At 37.4% G+C, this 20,634-nt stretch overlaps 1 protein-coding gene across 7 annotated transcripts in view; it reads left to right on the top strand.

Annotated features, from left to right (window-relative positions):
- MAP3K7 (mitogen-activated protein kinase kinase kinase 7) overlaps nucleotides 1-15,211 on the top strand; it is a 48,646-nt gene extending 33,435 nt beyond the window's left edge. For 2 of the 7 annotated variants that reach the window (XM_066547488.1, XM_066547486.1), the window contains 6 exons: nucleotides 869-933; nucleotides 6,477-6,585; nucleotides 8,460-8,546; nucleotides 9,355-9,416; nucleotides 9,957-10,072; nucleotides 12,115-15,211. In XM_066547488.1, coding sequence (XP_066403585.1) covers nucleotides 869-933; nucleotides 6,477-6,585; nucleotides 8,460-8,546; nucleotides 9,355-9,416; nucleotides 9,957-10,072; nucleotides 12,115-12,295 — 620 coding nt within the window. In that variant the 3' untranslated portion in view covers nucleotides 12,296-15,211. Of the gene's footprint in view, nucleotides 1-865; nucleotides 934-6,476; nucleotides 6,586-8,459; nucleotides 8,547-9,354; nucleotides 9,417-9,956; nucleotides 10,073-12,114 lie in introns of all 7 variants that reach the window. The other 5 variants (XM_066547487.1, XM_066547485.1, XM_066547491.1 and 2 more) reach the window with 3 other exon arrangements.
- Nucleotides 15,212-20,634: the final 5,423 nt, after the last annotated feature.

Raw genomic sequence — 20,634 nt, 5'->3', positions numbered from 1 at the left:
AGTTAAGAGCAAGAATTTTGAGCATTGTCAGCTGTTACTCAGGACATTTTGGTGTTTCCTTTTGGACAGCTGACCTGCTCTCAAGAGATAATATAAACAATCACTGTAATAAAAATCAAAGTAGTCAGGGAGATTCTGTTGCATAATCTCCTTTTATTTTTAAGGAGATTTTGTTTCCTGAAAATGCCTTTGATTGCTTGTCAGTGCTAAAATTTAAACTGTTTTATGTAGCTGTCACTGATGGATAATTGCGAACAGGTGGAAGGAGAAGAGGAAAAGATTACAGCATTGTGCTTCGTAGGTTGATGGTGAGATGTGATTTAGCTGAACGGTCCCCTTTTCACACTTCTCAGAGCATGAGAACAGGACATAGTTTCGTTCCCCTGAAGGAGACAGGAGAGCAGAAGGAAGCACTTTCGCTTCTTACTTTCCTTGAGGGGAGTGTCACGCAGGCAGGAGTCCTTGCTGTGTTCCTTGAGCAAGCCAAAGAGCAACAGGTTAAGGCTGGCAGCCTGTTATCTTTGTGGTTTAGCTTTTAGAAATCCCCATAACGTAACGCACTTGAAATAGATGTCGTCATCAGCTCCTGCCCCAAGTACTAAGCCTGACCAAATACATGTGACAGAAGATGGTGGAGTAGAGTGCAGCAGCTATTCATGTGGTAGGAGTGGTTATTGTATTAGGGTATACTTTTTGTTGACAGGCCAGCATGTTTTGAGTTAAAATTCTGCAGCTGTCTCTCCCCCTCTCTCACTTTGTCTCTGTGGATTTGTACAAATTCCAAGCTCCTCTGCAACAGTCGCACCCTTCTTATTTTGTTCTGAATATATTTCACTGGTTTGTTTTTGTTTTGTTTTTTTCCCAGCAGGAAACGGACAGCAGAGGCGCAGATCCATTCAAGATCTTAGTGTTGCTGGAACAGAGTCCAGTCAGGTAATGTCCTTCTCATCTCTTCTTTGCCTCTCAGTAAAGTCAGCACCAAATCTGTACTGGGGAACTGACCTGGAAATCTTCACCTTTGATGCTTTCATAGAAATGATGTGGAAGCTTGGCAGACCGTAGTGTTGTTTGTATTGCATTGAAATGAGATTCCATGAGGGTAGCTATGAATGAGCTCTAGATGAGAAGCATTTTCTGTATAGCTTATGCAGTATTTATCACTTTTATGTACACATGTTTTTTTGTGTACTGCTTAATTTGGCTGAAGGCACATGTTACACAGGAAAGCCTTTTCATCTTTCTGTATGTAGGAAACAATTGTAATTGCTGCTTATTGTGTAAAACAGTTATATATAGACTCACTTTCTGCATGAAAATAAAAAGCATGTGCATCAGTATAATAAATGTTACTTATTATCAATTTCTGAATTCTGAATAGTAAATTACAAGATATCTCTATTTCTTGTGAAAGATTTACAGCAGGGTGTTGTCAAAAAGTTTTGTGTTAAAAAAAATACTGTTTCAAAAGGATATTTTGTAATAACATCGCTATTTGACTGGTATTGTAAATGCCATGGAAACAGAGACAGTGGTATGCTACATAACATGCTCCTAGTTTCATTTCAGTTTTAAATGAGAAAAGTATAGCTAATACTTCATTCAGATGTGGTTATTTTGTATTTTTAATTGCTTCAACAATTCACAGAGGCTATTTGGTCCTTAGTGTGATTTGAGATTCCTACTATTATGTGAGTGTGGGATACTGGTGCTTAGCATATTGATCAGGTTAATCAGGTTTCCTTATTAAACAGCCTACTGCAATAATATAAAATGGGTGGTAATTCTTGGGGGGTATAATTATCAGGAAGATAACCTTTGATTTACCAGGAAGATAACCTTTGATTTTACTTTAATTCCATGGAGTATGATAGCCACAGAAACCTCATCAAGCCTGTAGTTATTACCAAATTTACTGTGTACATTTACCAGAAAATAACAAGTCTACATAATATATTTTAATATTTTCAGAGAAGACAGGTTTAATAGAAAGAAATTAATCTGCAAAATTTAGGAACTAATTTAGCCTATTCATTTAATTGTAGAATTAAAATTATGCAAGACTTAGGGGAAAAAAATTAAGTGACAATACATCAGTTATACCAAATTGTGCTGATTGATGTATGAATATATTTAATTAGAGCTTTTTTATTTAAAAGTTTTCATTTTGTTCATTTTAATGAATGGTTGATATTTCAAATTTTCATCATTTGCTTCATATCTTAATAACTATTATTATAATCTTTATTTGAAAGCTGTTCTACTGCTTGTATGGGTGTTCTAGCTAAATTGTCATTGTGAACAGAAGGATACAGAAATTTTGTTTTATGTTTAGCTCACCAATATCTCCTGTGGGTCTATAGAAGTACCAGAGTCATATTTTACTTTCTTACTTCTGATAGTGTGCATATTGGAAATGTAAGTGGAAGAATTACAATTGTCTGTTGCTATCCTGCAGTTTCTTTGGAAACATGGTGAAATCTGGAAAACATAATATTTTAACACGCATGAAAAATGCAGTTTCAAAGATATTTTTGCACTGTCCATATAAACAAATAATGAATTTTTATCCCCTTTTTGATGTGAAGAGAGATAGAGGAGTCTGCTGAAACTAATGCTAACTTTTGATGTACACATGCTTGTATATTAAAAAAATTGGAAAACAATGAAGAAACAGAGCACAGTGTAATTATGGCTAAAGACTTAAGATTAATCTTTATGGGTTTCTATACATCTGGACCTCAGTGCCTTGATTTTTTATTAAAAATTTTGAGCTGCTATCCATATAAGCAATCTACGAGCCAAAGCAGAAAAAGCATCTGAGTGATATAGCTCTGGTGAGTTTATCCAATCTCCCCATATGCATTATACCATATCTAGGGTATCCTTTCAAATGTGAAAATCCCCTTCCCCTCCCTCCCTTCATTGCAAACATCCTTCTTCCCCTCATTCCATTCTCCCTTACACCCACTCTGAGGCACAGCCTTCTTCACCAAGCAGCCATGGCCCCTCTGCTCCCTCACCCAGGCCATGAAAGGCCCTATCCCACTCAAAATTGAAGGATTGCCATGCTGCCTCTTCTCTGGCTTTTAACTATTTGACACAGTAAAACGGATCAGAAATATTTTTACTGAATGTATTTTTCCTGAAAATTGCTGCTGTGTCTATAGAAAATGGTTCTGTTGCTACTACAGGTTTTTAATTAGAAAGGTTTTTCCAATTCAGAATGGAATTTTTCTTAAGGTGAAGGAAAACACAAGGCTTGTATATAAATAAATAAATATATTTATATTATTAATTAATATTTTTATATATGGGTGCTTACCTGAAAGGGGTAGTCCAAGACTCTTGGTCCTGTGTACCTATTTGTCTGTTTTCATTTGACCACCTTGTATGTTTTATGATTGTATGTCTATTTTATGTCTGTGTGCTTTTGGAAGATTTTTTTGTGTGGCTTGTATGGCTGACAATTACTATGCTTATGTTGTTGAGACACTTAAGGTGCTTAACAGCATTTCTCTTACTGGTGTTCTCAACAGCAGACAGTAATAGTGCTTTGCAGAGGGTTTTACTACTCAGCATCAACAGTTTAGATAGGAAATTTGCTAGGTCAAGGGTTTTCCATCTTTGGATCAGCTGTTAGCATGATTTGGTGTTGAGAACACGTGTTCAGGTCTGAATTTTCACAGATTTTAGCACTTAGAGACCTTAGACTGGTCCTTACTCCAAGTGACATAAACATCACTGATGCAACTGTCTCTTCTAAAATCAAATGCTACATTTTCATTTGTTTCTGTCTATATACTGTGATTCTCTGTTAATTTCTCTCTTTTTCTGGAATGGAATTGTTTCTCTGCCTGTTTCTCTGTACATGCATTTTGAAACATTTTAGTGTGTCATCTGTCTGGTGCTATTGCTCTTGCCTAAACACTTTTCCAACATAGAAACATGCAGTCCCTTAACTGCAACGACTAATATTTTTGGGGATTTGAAGGAACACAGCAAATTGCCATTAATACTGCATGCAGTGTTTACAAAATTTCATGTTTTATATGGATACTGAGAAACATATCTGACATAATGATCCAAGATCTGCAGGTTGTGATCTGATGCTCAGTGTGGTATCCATCTCCTTGCCTGTGTGTCTTTTATTGGTTTGGATGTTTTGTATTCATCTTTCACAGTACTACCATAAACACCAAAACTACCTGCTTCCTCTTTTAAACATTGTTTTGTTTTGTTTTGGCATTGTTGGTTTTTGGGGGAGAGGGGGTGTTGTAACTGTTGCAGGGCCTTCATAACTTTTACAGTTTACTTTGAAGTGAAAAAAATTACTGTATTAAAGAAAGCCAGGTGCTGATGTGAACAGTTAAGAAGCAAGGTCAGAATGTACATGCCCACATGCATGCAAACTAAGTGAGATAATTTGGGGATCTGATATTACACAGATGAATCATTCTGTCCATGAGATTGTGAAATTTGTCACAGATGCACATTTGGATTTTTTTCTCCCCTTTCACAGCAAGATAAAATTCACAGTTGAGATGAAGAAACAGAACTAGTAATGATGATTTCTTTAAATCATGTTGCCTGTTTAAATTAAGCTTCAGGGAAGATTATTACTCAGAGTATGCCTGCTTTTCAAGACTGTAAGTGTTTGAGAAATGGCAGCTAAGAATGCCATGAGGGTTTGACCACCTGGCAAAGATGATTTGAGAGTAACCTGCTAGCAAGTCTGGAGGAAGCAAGGATGAAGGGGTAGCAGAAATTCATTGCTAAAGTCCATACAATGGACTTTACCTGTCAGAGGGGCTGCCATGCAGGTGGCCTAAAGCATCTCAACAAACACTCAAACACTGTAATCTAACCAGTGTTCAGCTTGGGAAGCTTCCCTTATGCTTTGTAGTGCTTCTTAGATATACTTCAGATGTGATTCCTTCATTTCTACATCTACTGAATTTCATCTAAATAAAGGTATCAAAGAAATGTGGTTTTGGTTGGTGGACCAAAACAATCTGGTAAAGCACTGAGAAGTTACTGTAACTAGAGTATTTCTCAGGTGCCCTTCACTATCCACTATAGTTACTCAGCTAATCTCTTTTTGCTTAAGGGGCCTTCATGCTGTTACAAGTGCTTTCTCTATCTTCTAATCTTTTACATCAGCAGGGTGTGTTTATCATTCATGTTTGAGGACGCTAACAGTAAGTTCAGCAACTTAAATCTTACTTAATGTCAACAAAGACTCCAACACAAAAGATTTTTCAAAATATCTGATGCCATCATCTTGATAATATCCATCAGATTATTTCTATGGTTTATTGTCTTGTTTCTAGGTAATAACATAAAACACAAAATGCTTAATAAACATCACAGAAGAAAGAGTATGCATTTGAAATAATGGATGTTTTAGTGTGTATAATCTTGTTATTCTTTGGATCATTTCTGGGCCAGAATCCTGAATTTTAAAGCTTAAATTAAAGTAGGATATTTGGAAATAAAGTCATAAAGAAATACAGTTTCTAGTTAATGTATATTTGAGTGCTTATTTTGAAAAATGGAGTCATTTAATGAATCATTTCATGATAAATACACCATCCTGAAAATAGTTGTATTTTAATAGCGTCTTTCCTTTTACTTCATATTTTTCTGAGAAACTTGCTGGGGCTTATAGTCTTAAATCCATTACTGTGTTAATTTAATGTCACTGAGGGGGTATGTGAAATAGAAACATATATATTGTAAATAACATTTCTGAAAAAGCAGCTTAGAAGAATAATGAAATCTGTATTATGTTTTTGTGCTTTGGTAAACAAAAAGATTGGAGGAGTCAAACAGTACATGAAAAAACCTTCAGAATTTTGGTTTAGTTCTTAAACTGCTTCATGAGGGAGCATGTACTCATTTTCTGATTGATGTGCTTCAATTGACTGATCCTTTTGATTTCTTTTTTCACATTTTCTGAAGATTAATCACATAACCTCTGAGTTAACAAAAGAACCAGAAGAAAACTGTAGATTAATACGTGGTAGTCTAGTGCAGCTACTAAGCTGTATTCCTTTTATTGAGTGTAGTTCATTCATTAATTAAACGTTGGAAACAAACTTCATTTTCTCTTTATGTTACAGAGCTGCTAGATTTCACTGAGCAATGGTGCAAAAATCACTAGACATATTGTCATGATTTTCTATAAAGATCTTGAACACACTGTTCAGCATTGCTTTTTGTTATGCTGAATAGCAAAATTGTATCAATTTCTTTTACACAGTAAAGAAGAAGTGGGGATGAAATTATCCCTGCAATGCATGTAAAGTTGACCAAACCATCAGGAGAGCATTCAGGGTAAAAGCTTGGGGAGGGAAAGGGGAAAGTATTTTTAAGGAGGATTATAGGTTCATATTTCTTCAACTTTTTTTCTTTTTAATGAACTTCTCAAAAAATCTTCTGTTAACTTGTCATTTTGTTTTATTTTGTCATTTCAGGAGAGTAGAAACAGCAGTAGATCATCTAGTCCTAGTGTGAGAATGATCACTACCTCGGGACCAACCTCTGAAAAGCCAACACGTAATCCATGGACACCAGATGATGCAGGTAATTTTATTTGTTTATTGTGTAAATTTTTTGCCTGTAAAAAAATTTAAATATTTATTTGATTGTGGTATGGGGTGTGTGCTCAGACATTAATAAAAGTAAGCAATGAAGATCATGATTTTTTTAAGTTCTGCTTAAATCTAATCATTACATTACTGCCTTGTTTTTCACATACACTGTAAGAATACTTATTTATAGATTGGTAAATTACATAAACTTGTAAACATTTTGCTTGTAAGAAAGCACTGTAAATTGCAGTGATAATAACACTTAATGAGCATCTTATTAGCCGTCGTTTTTTAGTGTGGTTTTGGAGAATTAGGGGAATAGACATCTTAGAACATTTTAGTCTTTTCCAGTTGTATTTTCAGTGCACATATAAAGATTTCATTGCCCTGACATCTGGAATTAAATGTTATGTAGGTGAGTATCATCTGGAGTGGGTTACTCCTGTTAACCACCTCGTGTAATTTTGCTTATGCAGGATATACATGTGCACACAAAATTGCTGGTTTTAAATGCACGAACACATGTCTGTAGAAACATTGTAAATACTTCTACTGTAGCATCACTGCTCTTTTGTTATAAAATAAGATAAAGAATGAAGATAATTGAGTTTGATTTTAAAAGTCATAATGTATTCTGTTATGAAAAGAACCTGTACTGGAATGCAGGAAAAAATGGATCCCCACAAATTCAGTTTTGGGTATAAATAAAAATTACATTTTTGATACCGAAATGTACATGTTGAATCTTAAATTTAGTCTCAAGATGGTACTTCAGAGTGCATCAAATGCTGTAATTTTTTTCTTATGATATTTTCATCTTGATGATCAGACTCTTTTCCTGTAACCAACTGCAAAATGGAAATTCGTGTGATGACTGACTCTTGCACAAGCATATGTATATATACATAAATATGTATGTATATTTACACACTTGCATTTTACTGAATATAAGGTGATTATGTAAGATGTACTTTTCTTTTTTCCCTGTGTTAGTGGGAGGACAGCACACTCTTGTGTTTTGCTTCCCTGTTTTCTTCTTTCTGTCCTTTGTTGCTTTGCCTGACCACAAGTCAGTGCCTTGTCACTCATAACTTTCCCAAGCCCTTGCCCACTGCTGCAGCCCACCCTGGGCCCTCTTGTGCAGCATGGACCCTGAGTTGCTTTAGGCAGTGAGCACTAATGGGAATTGCTGCCCCGCATTGGAAGCAAGCTCTTACCCAGTCAAGAGTTCATTGGGAACCAAAAGCTGCAAATCATAAGCCAGTGCAACAAAAGTTTGTGCCAAGTTTTTGGTCTCAAATGCAGCACAGCACTGGAGCTAAAAGTCAAGTTTGTTTTCTGGCCCACAGAAAATGGTCACCTTATACTCAGGTAAACACAGAATGTGCCATATGTGTATTTTTTCTTGTTAGGTTTATGTAGGCCGTGCACAAAGAATTGTTCAAATTTCTGAGGAGAGAAATAATATTGGTTTTCTGTAAAAGATGCTATGTTTTTAATTTTATGAAGCAAAGTGATAAAACAAGGATGCAGCCGTATCTGGTCAATCAAGGAGAATTTGCAGTAGTACTGGGACGCGGTGCTGAAACACTTGGGAATGTCGCCTGAAGCACTGACATGTATTGATGTATTTTTGAAGCATTGCAATTCGTTGTCACAATATCCGTATATGGCAATAGTCTAATGTAGGGAAGGACTTCTCATGTTGATTGCATTTAAGATACCGTGGTGATTAAGTCTCTGGTTTTAGGGTTGTTTTCTTTTTCTTTTTCCTTTTTGTTTTTACCACCTTCCAGTTTCCTTACAAGCATACACTTAACCACTTTTTCTCCATTCCCACCCTCTTATTTCTGTTTCCTTTTGAAGCTGCTCTTGGAAATAGCATAGTCTTTGAGGGCAACACCTTAGTTTCTCTACCACGACTGCTCTGTGGCAGGTGCTTTTGGGGTATGGGTAAGCAGCCCCTTTTTTTTCCCACCTACCCTCCTCCATATAATCCTCTAGTAGCAATTATGCGGCTGTAAAATCAGTAGTTTCTCCATGTGTCTTTACTCCTGTGTCTCTTAAAGCTTAACAGTAACCTTGTGATCCCCAGATTGTGGGCTACTGAAAGATAAGAATGCAGAAACGTACTAAATCTGGAATGAAAGCTCTAGAGAAATCCAGAGCAACTGCAGTGTAAGGAGAGCAGCCATGCCCAGGGGACAGACCGATTATTGGGTTCTTTGCTACCCACAAAGTATATGTATGGAGCAGAGAAGATGCCCCAGAGCATGTTGTGAGGAAGATACTTAGAGACCTCACTGGGAGCAGGTTTCAAAACTGAGCAGGAGGTTGTGCTTATTTTATTTTGGCAGAGCTGATTTGCACAGCTTCTAATTTTAAAATCATTAGATGCATGGGCTGGCTGGCTGATCCTTCATAAACAAGAATGAAATGGCAAATTTTTTATAAACAGAAATGATCACAAACTGTACAAAAATGGTATTTTTAAAATCTGTGTGCTGTTACATGGCTTCTAGAAATGTAGGTTGGTAACCATAATTTTTTTTCTTGATGTGATAGACCATACTTTTGATGTTCTTAACTATCAGAAAAACAAAATGATTCATCTGCCTTGGGATTGGAACACTGCTATTTCCATCTGCTTATCCACATTCAGATTGTGTATTGTGTAATTACTTAGACTTCTTGTTTTTGCCCTGTAAGAATAGAATTAACTCTTTTTAAATACATTAAAGTTTTCTTGGTGTTTTTACAGAGACCAATGGGTCAGATAACTCCATCCCAATGGCATATCTCACATTAGATCATCAGTTACAGGTAATAAATATACAGTTTAATTAGATTCTCAAGTTTGCATTTCATTCCAACATGTGACTTTGGGGCTGCAAAATATAGTGCCACATATTTACCTGGGTTTATGTTCTGTCTAATTTTTGACCAAGGCTAAAAAAATATATTATGTAATCTGAGATTGGTTGACTCAGGTTTGATCAAGCTATTAAAAACAAGCCCTGGGAAACATGATCCCTAAAACCAAATATAAGCTGAGTTTGACTGTCAAAATAAGACATTATTTGCTTGAGTGTTACTGAATCAAATTGTTGTATACACTTTATTTTTTGTGTGTGGGATTAAATGTTGCTCTGATTTTTGTGACAAGTGTCAGATTAAAAACTTCAGATTTGAGTAAACTTTGACATCAGTGCAGTAATATTTTCCAGGGGATGGTTTAACACTTATTTTTAAATGCTTACTGGTTTTTAAAAGACTGTTATAAATACACTGCAGAGACATTCTAACACACTATTTACTAAGATATCAGTTCATTAGTCTTTTACATGTCTGATTTATTTTCAGCCTCTCGCACCATGCCCAAACTCCAAAGAATCTATGGCTGTGTTTGAACAGCACTGCAAAATGGCACAAGAATATATGAAAGTTCAGACAGAAATTGCATTGCTGTTGCAGAGGAAGTAAGTGAAATGTGTTTAACCTTTTCTGTTCTTCTATGTCTTTCCTATCCACAAAGTCTGTGTATAATAATAAAAATACATAATAAAAAGTAAGTGATAGTCACTGTGACTATTATTTCTGGCTTTATGAAGTAAAATTCCGTAGGGCATAATTATTTTCCAACCTTAAACTCAGGAATACTGAGCTGCTCAGTACAGATGAAATATTTAGAGCAGGTAATTGAAAGTTCTAATCAATATCAAGACAACTCTTCTGGACAAGTCCTACATAAGGAGTAACAAACTTGTAATGTTTGATTTTATCATCTCAAATGAAACACCTGAACTGTTAATGAACCTTGGAATTTAATTGGCTACACTGTCCATTAAAGTATTTTCAGTTGCAATTTATAGAGAATTGTTTAGTTAACGGATTATAGCATTTTGGGTAAGATGTCAGTGTTACTCATTTTGCAGTTAGTTTTAATCATATCTCTGACTTTGGTCAAGCTCTGCATTTACAACTGTATTATCAACATTCATCTTAGATTTTTCTGCCATGGCTTGAGGACCTGATGCTTTAAAGCTGTTATGTGCCTTCTCCTTGTGTGTTGGAAATAAAGTCTTTCCTCTTGCAGTGTTTACATGTATAAGTAAAGCAGCTGCACATATTGTTGTATTAGGTCAAAAATTATTGCTGATTCAGAATCTGAGTTCATAACAGGTTCTGTTGTGTTCTGTTTCCTGATGCTGGGGACCAGTTCAGAGGTCATAGTCACGCACTAGACCAAATAATCAGCTTGTGACCCACCAGTGTCCAAGCCACTGGCAGCTGTAGTAAGGATCTTGCCTTGGTGTTTGTGGATTAGCTAATGAGAAAAATGTGTGTACCTTTTGTACAGTAGAAATAGCATACAGAATGGGAGGAAAATGTTACTGCAAGATTGAACTCCTATCACATATTCACTTTGGGCTTAGTATTCTGTGAACAATTCGGTTTTTTAACATGTAACTAGGATTTTTAGATCTGATGAGGAGATAATGATGCTAGAGTTAATATCTTAATTTTGATTCTATTTATGTTGTCCCCAATGGTCAATAAATTATTTAAAATATATTTATTTCAAAACTGTTAATTTTCTGCTTTTAGATTCCTACTGGGTTTTTTTTTCTAGGAAGTTTGTGTTCACATTTCTTCCAAAAAGTTTTTTCTTAGTCAGAATGTAATTGTCCATAAGTGTTAAAACAAAAAAAGATGTTGTGATGGATGAATTTAATGCTGGTTAAGGTAGTTATTAGTTCAAACCTCATATAATTACTAAATTTTCTTTAACTGTAATTAAAAACCATATGGCAATAATTAATTAACTTTCTCCTTTGCTATTTTGTTGCGAAAATATTGCTGGCAGCTTTCCTTCTTGTCACCTCATAACAAAATAGTAAAACAAACTGCCACATCAGTTTTGCAGAATAAATTACAACAAGATTATCAGTGTGTGTAGGCCTCTAAAATCTTTGCTAAAAAAACATGTGGAACACTTACAGCATAAATAATGGGAAATGCCAGTTACAGAAGTAATTTCCTTGATTCTACTTTTCCACTGCTTTAATAAGTTCAAGTCCAGATAGAAAATAGCACTTCACTAAAAAGTTACAAAAATTACTGCAATTTTGTATTTGAAGTTGCCTTTTAGAGATTTAAAATGTGCATATAGATATCTAAAATTGGAGTTGAATATATTCATGAAATTTTATGTGGCTCCTTAGGTATTTTACTGTGACCTGTAAAACTACATCTGAAAGACATTATCTGAAGGACAGGTTTAGAGGCTGAGGCTCAGTCCTCAGCTGTTTTAAAGTTCAAATGTGGATTTGATTTGGAAGGGAATTTTTCCCCATTCTACATTAAAGAATAAAATTCTTTTGTCAACTTCTTTTGCACAGAATATCACCAGCTGTGAGTTCAGATTGATAATCAAATACTGATTTGAAACATATGAAGTCATCTACACACAAATGAAAATAGAACATAAATGACAATGACTTTTTTTTTCCCATTTCAGACAAGAACTAATAGCAGAACTGGACCAGGATGAAAAAGACCAGCAAAATACATCCCGTCTGGTACAAGAACATAAAAAGCTGTTAGATGAAAACAAAAGTCTCTCAACATACTATCAGCAATGCAAAAAACAATTAGAGGTCATCAGAAATCAGCAACAGAAGCGGCCAGGCACATCATGATTTCCTGGGACCTTTCAAATGAAATATATGCACAGAAAAGACTGATTTTTTTTTTATTGTTATTATTATCCCTTATTATGACAACTCATGAGTGTTAGCTTCTTGGTGTGATCTGTACGTCTGCTACGCTTAACATCATTTAATTTTCTGTTTTCTAGGTGAAATCCAGTTCAACAGGTTAATTGAATAGAGTGAAAAAACAGTGACTTGAATTAACCAATGGCCCTCAATTTAAAGCAAGAAGAGTGGCTGTTTGCATGCTCCTTGTGTGAAGGCTAGCCTAACAAGTGTTGAGGAGGCTGCTATTGTGAGAACTTGCTTTTAGTTTTTGGTGTTGCCTCAGTAAGAGCAAAAAAAAAAGACTTTCCTGTTTAAGAATGGTTTTGTTCCAGTGTCTCATCTCAAACTATTATTATGATGATTATTTTCATAATAAACTGAAACATGCAGCAAGCTGCAGAGGTGATATTGGCTGATCAGAGTAATTCATGATGCATTAGTGGTGCCTTTTACCTGTAGACAGTGTATTTTTCCACGTGCAAAATGGTAGGCAAGCTGATGCCTGCATTCTCAGTTCAGTGCTTGATAGCCCTGCATTTTGACTAATATATTTCTTGTAGTCTTGCATTCATAAAATATTTTAAGTAAAAGGCTGTATTTTGTTTACTTTCTTGGGGTGAATGACATGCAGTTTTATTTAAATACGGGCCAAAAGTTAGGAAGGTGATCACTTTACACAATACACACTTTACACTTTATACATGGGACAGAATTGGTCCCTTGTGTAAGAGAGATATCATCAAAAATATGTAAAAGTGTGTTTCAAACTTTTAAAACTTTTGTCCCTGTATAATCTTTGAAAGAAAATTCAGAAAGAAAATTAATACACTACTTGAAATACTTGCTCCCTCTATGTTTTTGCTCCGTTATTGATTTTGTTTCAAGAGGTTGTTTTTTTTTTAAAGTTATTTGATGAAAAGCATTTACCATAAATGTAAATAAGTTTGTTTTAGATAGAGTGGGGAAAGAGTGTGGGGAAATTACTTTATTTTAAATAGCAAATTATAAAATGGAGTTCAATATGAGAATAGTGGAAACTATTAAGAAAATGGGGGAAATGGCTTAGACCTCTATCAGCAATCTCAGTTATTCCACTCATTTGAACATAGCTCAGAAGAAGCTCATTACAGAATGCCTGCTGCCTTTGTGACTGAAGAATTGCATTTAATGAGGTGGAGTGGAATATGTAATGCTCAGTGTTGATATTTACCATTATTCCATAGGAGAAAATAATTACTTGTTTACATAGCAGATTGATTATTTGGATTATGAATTAACTTTTAACTGGTACAAAAATGAGACACTTCTATATACAATGCTAAATTACTCCTTATATACATACATAATTTCTTGATGTTCTCAGTTACAGGCAGGGTTTTAATAACACTTGTTTGCAAAATTAAAATAGGGAATTGAACTTTAGCTGCTGAGCCCTATAAATAAAAGAGAAGTAATCTGAAATTCGAAGTACACTTATTTCAAAGGAATAGTTACTCATACCCATGAGCAGAACTTGGAAAAACCTTAAGGGGAAAAACCTCCTACTATTTTCTCTTTCTCTTCCTGCCTACTTGATAAAAACCATTACTACAGTTGTGCTTATCTGTGAACAGCAAAGAGGACGAACAACTTACTGGACATCCTGTCTTGAAAATAAATCTATTGTTGGCAAAGCTTTGGGAGTTAGAAACCTTTCCCTCATTTTATTTAAATAAAGGAAGGGTTCTCATTCCCAAAACCTTAACAGATAATTTGATTAGTTAGCTGAAACTGATATTGGGATCAACTTAAGGGCACACATATTTATAGCAAAATGTAATTGAGGGAGAAAATAACTCTAGTATTAGGAATAGCACAAGTTATCCAAAGCATTGCTGTTCACATACATCTGTCTGTCTACCAAAATGGAGACACTCAGTGATCAGCAGCTTACTTAACATATGCTGAAGCATTAAGTAGAGCAGCATAAATACTGATGCTCAACTTCAGAGGCATTGATAGTTACATACACAAAATCATTTCTCAGTTTTTACATTTTTGCTGTGTAGTACAAGAGATATGCTTAAGGTCAATCTGTTGTATGTGAAAAGTCACTTTATGGCAAGGTTTGAATAATGGAAGTGAATGCAGTGAAAAATTAATGGTACATAATACAAAAGTAATTTCTAGCAGTTGTTAATGATTTTCCAGGGTTTACATCAAAAAGGGTCTCAGATTATAAAATAAGTGCTGTGCTACCATGCATTTTTGGCTTCAATCAATAGCTTGGTTTTATCACTCTTAATTTTCAAAAGAAATTTGGAGTTTGACTTTTTGCCTTCAAATTGTCCTTTTCTTAATTTTACCAAAAATTTTAAAAATATTTGCCCAGATTTCTCACTGAGGTTTTTCATATGAAAAATTTTGTTTATCATAAAAAAAACTATAAGGGTAAAACACGGCAGCTTGGGCTAAGAAGATTTTTAACAGCTTAACTTTCAGTGACCTTTATTGTTTTCATAAGGTTCTTGTTTTAAAGTTGTTTACAAATGAACTTTTATTCTTCTGTTAAACTATTTGGACTGTTCAGGAACTTTTTTCATGTACTCCTCTGTTCAGTTAAAGCTGTTCCTCTAATAATGGAGGTGAAACATCTACTTTGGGCTGGGCACTGCCTTCTCAGAAAAGGTAACAGGCTCTGCTTTTTGTTACAGTCTGTGTTCTGTAAGATATTTTGTAATTGAAGTATGCTTCTGTATACTATGCAGTTCTTCCGAAAATGGTTTTTTAGGCTTTTTGGTTTGTTATTTTTTCTGATGAGGAGTTGAAGATTGTAATTCAAAACTTGTACATAAAATGGTGAATGATTTCATATGATTCAGGAATGAGCAGTGTGGGTTTCTGTTACAGGGTTTTACTGCTTTGTCAGGAGTCAAATTAATAAAAGCTGAGAGACTTCCACAAACATGTAGTAATGCCCCAACACTTGCCAGAGCATCCATCTCTCATGGAATCCCACACTGGGTGGAAGATAATCATTGTGCAGTTGTTCCCCTGTGTGCAGAACTAGGGTGTAGGATGAATAGTCTTACTCATAATTGAGTATAAAGATATTTTAAGTATGCCACATCTACCTTGTGGATGTAGTGCAAAGAGCTAAGTGCTTGTCTTCTGTTGTTAAGGTCAGAAAAATTCCATTCCCTGTAACTTACCTGTTTTGTTCATAATGGATGTTGCAGCTTGTGAGGTTCCGTTGCCATACCAGAGACAGAGATGACCCCCAAAAGTGTCTCATTGCCTGTGAAGATCACAAAATTGTGCTTAAGATGTGTTCTGAAGTGTTCTGAACAGCTTGATCCTTTCAGGTGCCCTGCTGTAACTTGCCAGGAAAGTTTGAAAAAACAAGGGGAAAGAAAAAGGTGTGGCATACCCAACCTCTCAGAATAGAGATATCCCTGGTGAGCTGGTTGGCAAGGAGGATGTTAGAAAAGCAAACCTGTGTAGATGTATATTCAAATGTAAACACAGGGTTACCTGTTTATGTGTTCTTACCTACCTGAAAGGAGGATGCAGCCATGTGGGGGTCAGCCTCTGCTCACAGGCAACCACCAACAGGACAGGGGACACAGCCTTAAAATATGCCAGGGGAGATTGAGGTTGGACATTAGGAGGAATTTTTTCACAGAAGGAGTGATTAGACTTTGGAACAGGCTACCCAGGGAGGTGGTAGAGTCACTGTCCCTGAAGATGCCTAAGGAAAGGCTGAAGGTGGCACTTGATGCCATGGTCTGGTTGACGTGGTGGTTTCAGTCATAGGTTGGACTTGATGATCTCAGAGGTCTTTCCCAACCTCATTGATTCTGTGATTCTGTAGAGAGCTGCATATATCAAATCGGAATTGATAGATATCTTTTTCCAAAATCAGAGCTTTCTTTAGTTTTTATTTACTTCAGTAATGTGACTAGATGGGTGATATTCTATGCCTGTGAAGATCACATTCTTTAGAGGCAGATAAATAGAGGTGTGAGAGTGCATCATATTTTCTGTGCCTGTGTAGCAGTTTCCTGCTTCTTGCAGGGACAATTCACATCCTCCACTGAACTTGGAGAGGTTTGCTACAAATGTTTTGATTTTGAACCTACATCTATCTGGTCATGGAGCAGTACTTAATGAAAGGGCAAAAAGGAATTTAGACTAAGTAGTTTTAATTTTTAATTATTAATAAAATACTGTCTTAAAATACTTTGAGCACTACTAATCCTAGGGCTTTAGCCTAAACAAGCATTAATGAAGGAAAGATTTTTGTTCATAGCTGTGTGCTTTACACTAAGTAGCTAAAAATTTGAGATACTCCAAAGGATACAATAGGCTTGTGTCTGCATAATTCCACATCGTTTGTCAGTAGTGCCCTTCTAACTGGAATAAAGGCAGCCATGCACTTGGGAGCCATTTCTTTTTACAGGTGGATGGAGAGGAGCACATCATAGAATCACAGAATCATTAAGGTTGGAAAAGACGTGGTGGACAACAAGCTGTCTGTGAGCCAGCAATGCCCTTGTTGCCAAGAAGGCACATGGTGTTAGAAAAAGCATTGCAGGTTTATGGAAGTGATTCTTCCTCTGTGCTCAGCCCTGGTGAGCTGCTGTGTCCAGTTCTGGGCTCCTAGTACAGAAGAGACACGGAGCTACTGGAGCAGGTCCAGAGGAGGGCAGTGAAGATGATGATGGGACTGGAGCATCTCTCTCATGAGGGAAGGCTGAAGTAGCTGGGCCTATTTAACCTGGAGAAAAGGTGACTGAGAATGGATCTCACCACTGTGTATTGGTATCTGAAGGAGGGTGACAAGAGGGTGTTTCCAGCCTCTTCTTGGTGGCGCCAAGCAATACGACAAGAGGCAATGCACAGAAACTGATGCACAGGAAGTTCCACCTGAACATGAGGAAGAACTTTACTGTGTGGCTGACTGAGCACTGGAACTGCCCAGGGAGAGTGTGGAGTCTCCTTCACTGGAGGTATTCAAAAGATGTTTGAGTACAATCATGAGTAGCTTGATCTAGGAGACCTTTGGAGCCTGGACCAGATAATCCACTGTCATCCCTTCCAACCTTACCCATTCTGTGAATCTGTTAACACTGATGTGCAGCCTGGTGGAAATGCACTGGTCTTCCCTTTGCCTGGTCATGCTTTCCCCCCCACTGATACTGAACAGGAAAAGCAATGGAGCAACTGCACACAGACTGCTCTCCTGTGGTAATTGGGCAAAAGACCAAGTGGTGATTTGCATTCGCATAATCTATGGGCTTAGCATGTGCTGTGGAACAAAATCTTAGTTTATTCCAGAAAATTAGAAAAAATTTCCTATCTGTAGGCAGCTTGAAGATTTTATAATCTTTACATTTTCTCTGCTCACAGGGTGGTGAGGCACTGTAGCAGGTTGCCCAGAGTAGTTGTGGGTGCTCCATTCCTGGCAGTGTTCAAGGCCAGGCTGGATGGAGCTCTGAGCAACGTAGTCTAGTGAAAGGCGTCTCTGCCCATGGAAAAGAGGGTTGCAATTTCATGGTCTTTAAAGCCCCTTCCAACACAAACCATTCTATGATGAGGTGGATATGTGAAGGGCACTGTCTGGGTCTGTTCCCCTTCTTTCTCATTAAGAGTAGCAGTGTGGATGCCACAGCTGTGGCCACCTTTGAGTGATGTACAAAGCCACATAACTGAGCTGTTAGCTCCTGCAGTGTGGAGAGAGGGGTGGCCAAAAAGGTGCTTAAGAAACAGAGAGCACCTCATGCAGCTTTGCTACTGTATCTACACAGTAGATGCTCTAGACTATTCAGACTCCTTCCAAAACCAGGCAAAGTTACAAAGATTAGGCTAAAAGAGGGAGTAAATCATCCTATCATGTGAGGATATCCATATTTGCAAAGCCACCACATGTGAACCAGATTCTTATTCACATTTCTTAGATCATCTTCATCATTAGCAAATTCCTGGCACAGCCAGGAATTGTTCATAAGGTAGGAGGTGTAGATAATTTAGCTCATCCTCTGAGGGCTGTCTGGGGCCTGTGGGGCTGCTGGGAGCAAACTGCTTCTGTCAAGGAAGTGCTCAGATGGGACCTCAGAAGAGTCTGCACCAGGAGCCCCTGTGGTCAGTGCCTCTGTGCTTTCCACCAGAGCACAGTGCCATGGCTGAGGTTACAGGGCTGGTGGTGAGAGCAGGGCTGCTGCTTTAGCCACCCCCTCTGGGTGTCCTTGGGTGCTGGCAGACACCAAAGCTGCTGTGAAGTGTGAGATTTAGGGTGGCAGTTGTATGCTTATCAAAAACCCTAGTTCCAAAGAGATGGCTAAGGAAGGATTTTGATTATTTGTTTTGGGGTAGAAAAAAAAAATTGGGGTGAGTAGAAAAAAAAATTGGGGTGAGGGTCACTGAGAGCGCTGTATCCCACACCTCTGGATCAGGGAAGTACGCCTGTAGCCTTGGCACCAGCCCTTGTCTGAGTGTGCTACCAAAAGAACCATGTGGTGAAACAAGTGGTAAAGGCTTTCATGGCTGCTTCCCTGAGGGCTCTGAGTTCTCAGACCTGAAAGGAAGAGGAGGAAAAAAAGAAGGAAAAGCCAAAACAACACAGCTAGGGAGATAAATGTGTTTGGTTTATTAATAATTTTGAATATTGCCATGATCTCCCCAAAAAGTGCTAGAGGTGAAACTGAGTTTTCATCTCAGCTGCTTTAATTCAGTGGGTTTAGGACCATGTAATCTGCACCTCCTGGATAAACCTCAGCCTTCACCTGGCCTTCACTGCTGTATTTGCTCCTCTGTAAAGCAGAAGTTTTTATCTAAATATTCCTGGAGCAAGACCTCAGGTAAAAATATCTTTTTAATAAAATCCTATTGTGGTAAATCACAAAAGGTGCAAAGAGTGATGAACATTAAGAACCTAACTTAGGATTAATCATCTGAAAACTCAGATTTTGGTGATTTTTTTTTACTTTCCCTGGTGCTCAGTCCCAGAGTGAGAAAAGATGCAAATATAACCAATCGCACACAGCTTTTCTGTATTGTATCCAGCTCCTACAAGTTTAGTTTCTGTCAGTGAGGTTCAGTGAGGGGTCTGGAGCACAAGTCCTGTGAGGAGCAGCTGAGGGAGCTGCGGCTGCTTAGCCTGAAGAAAAGGAGGCTCATGGGGAAGGAACCTTGTTGCTCTCTACAGCTCACTGAAAAGGAAGATGTAGCCAGGTGGGGTTCAGCCTCTTCTCACAAGTAATAAGAGGAAATGCCCCCCAATTTTGCCAGGGGAGGTTTAGATTGGAAATTTCTTCACCAAAAGGGCTGTTGAGCTTTGAACAGACTGCCCAGAAAGGTGGCTGGGTCCCCATCCCTGGAGGTATTTAAAAGCTGTGTAGATGTGGCACTTAGGGATGTGGTTTGATGTTGGACTTGGCAGTGCTGGGTTAGTTGTTGGTCTTGATCTTTGAGGTCTTTTCCAATGTAAATGATTCTATGATTCTGTGATTCTATGTATAGTTGCTAAGGAAAGTAGCAAAGTATAATTTTAAAGATGATTCTACTGAGGTTTAGCCCTTACTTGATTTATTTGGGGGCAGATTTCATAAGAAGCGAGTGATTTTCAGAATATCTTTATCAGGTAGAGCGCCAGTCTCATGGCTGATGTTGATGTTGCAAGTTTTTAACTAGCACTGTGGCTTCCCTGGCCTGAACAGTTACTTCTAGTCTGGATATTGAAATTATCTGACGGGGAAAAGCAGAGCTTTGGGATCATAGAGAGTAAACCTACTTAGCTCATTTCTGAAATCAAGCAAAATGCTGAAATCTCAAAAATTGACAGGAAAAATGGAAGAAAATACCAATGAGGAAAATTATTTTGCAGACATTTAGGCATGTTCATCCAGATGTCTAAAACTGGCTGGCAAGGAAGTAAATCACATATTACCCTCACACCTGTACAGAAAGATGGTGTTCCAAAACATTTGCTTTTGTTCTGCTCTGTCAGTTGGTCTGAGATATTGTTACTCTCCCAGAGATCCAGAGCTGGCCAAGACCTTTTCACTGTCACAGAAGGATGGTGCTGTCTCTAGTCAGTATGTGGCCAGTCTTCCCATACCAACCAATTTCCCAGAGCTCAGCCTTGGAACAGGTAGCTGGAGGGCTGCTAGAAGTATTCACAAAGATACTTCCTCCCACTTGCTTCAGGCAAGGGAGACACGTATTCCCCCATGGTAAATCAAGCTGTGAGCCTAATTCAGAGTCCTGAAATGGATGGTGCAGAAAATAACTCTCTCTGC

Source organism: Molothrus aeneus, chromosome 3 (assembly GCF_037042795.1).
Source record: "Molothrus aeneus isolate 106 chromosome 3, BPBGC_Maene_1.0, whole genome shotgun sequence".
Lineage (NCBI taxonomy): Eukaryota > Metazoa > Chordata > Aves > Passeriformes > Icteridae > Molothrus > Molothrus aeneus.
The sequence above is the reverse complement of the archived record's forward strand: the minus strand, read 5'-3'. Positions and strand labels throughout refer to the sequence as shown.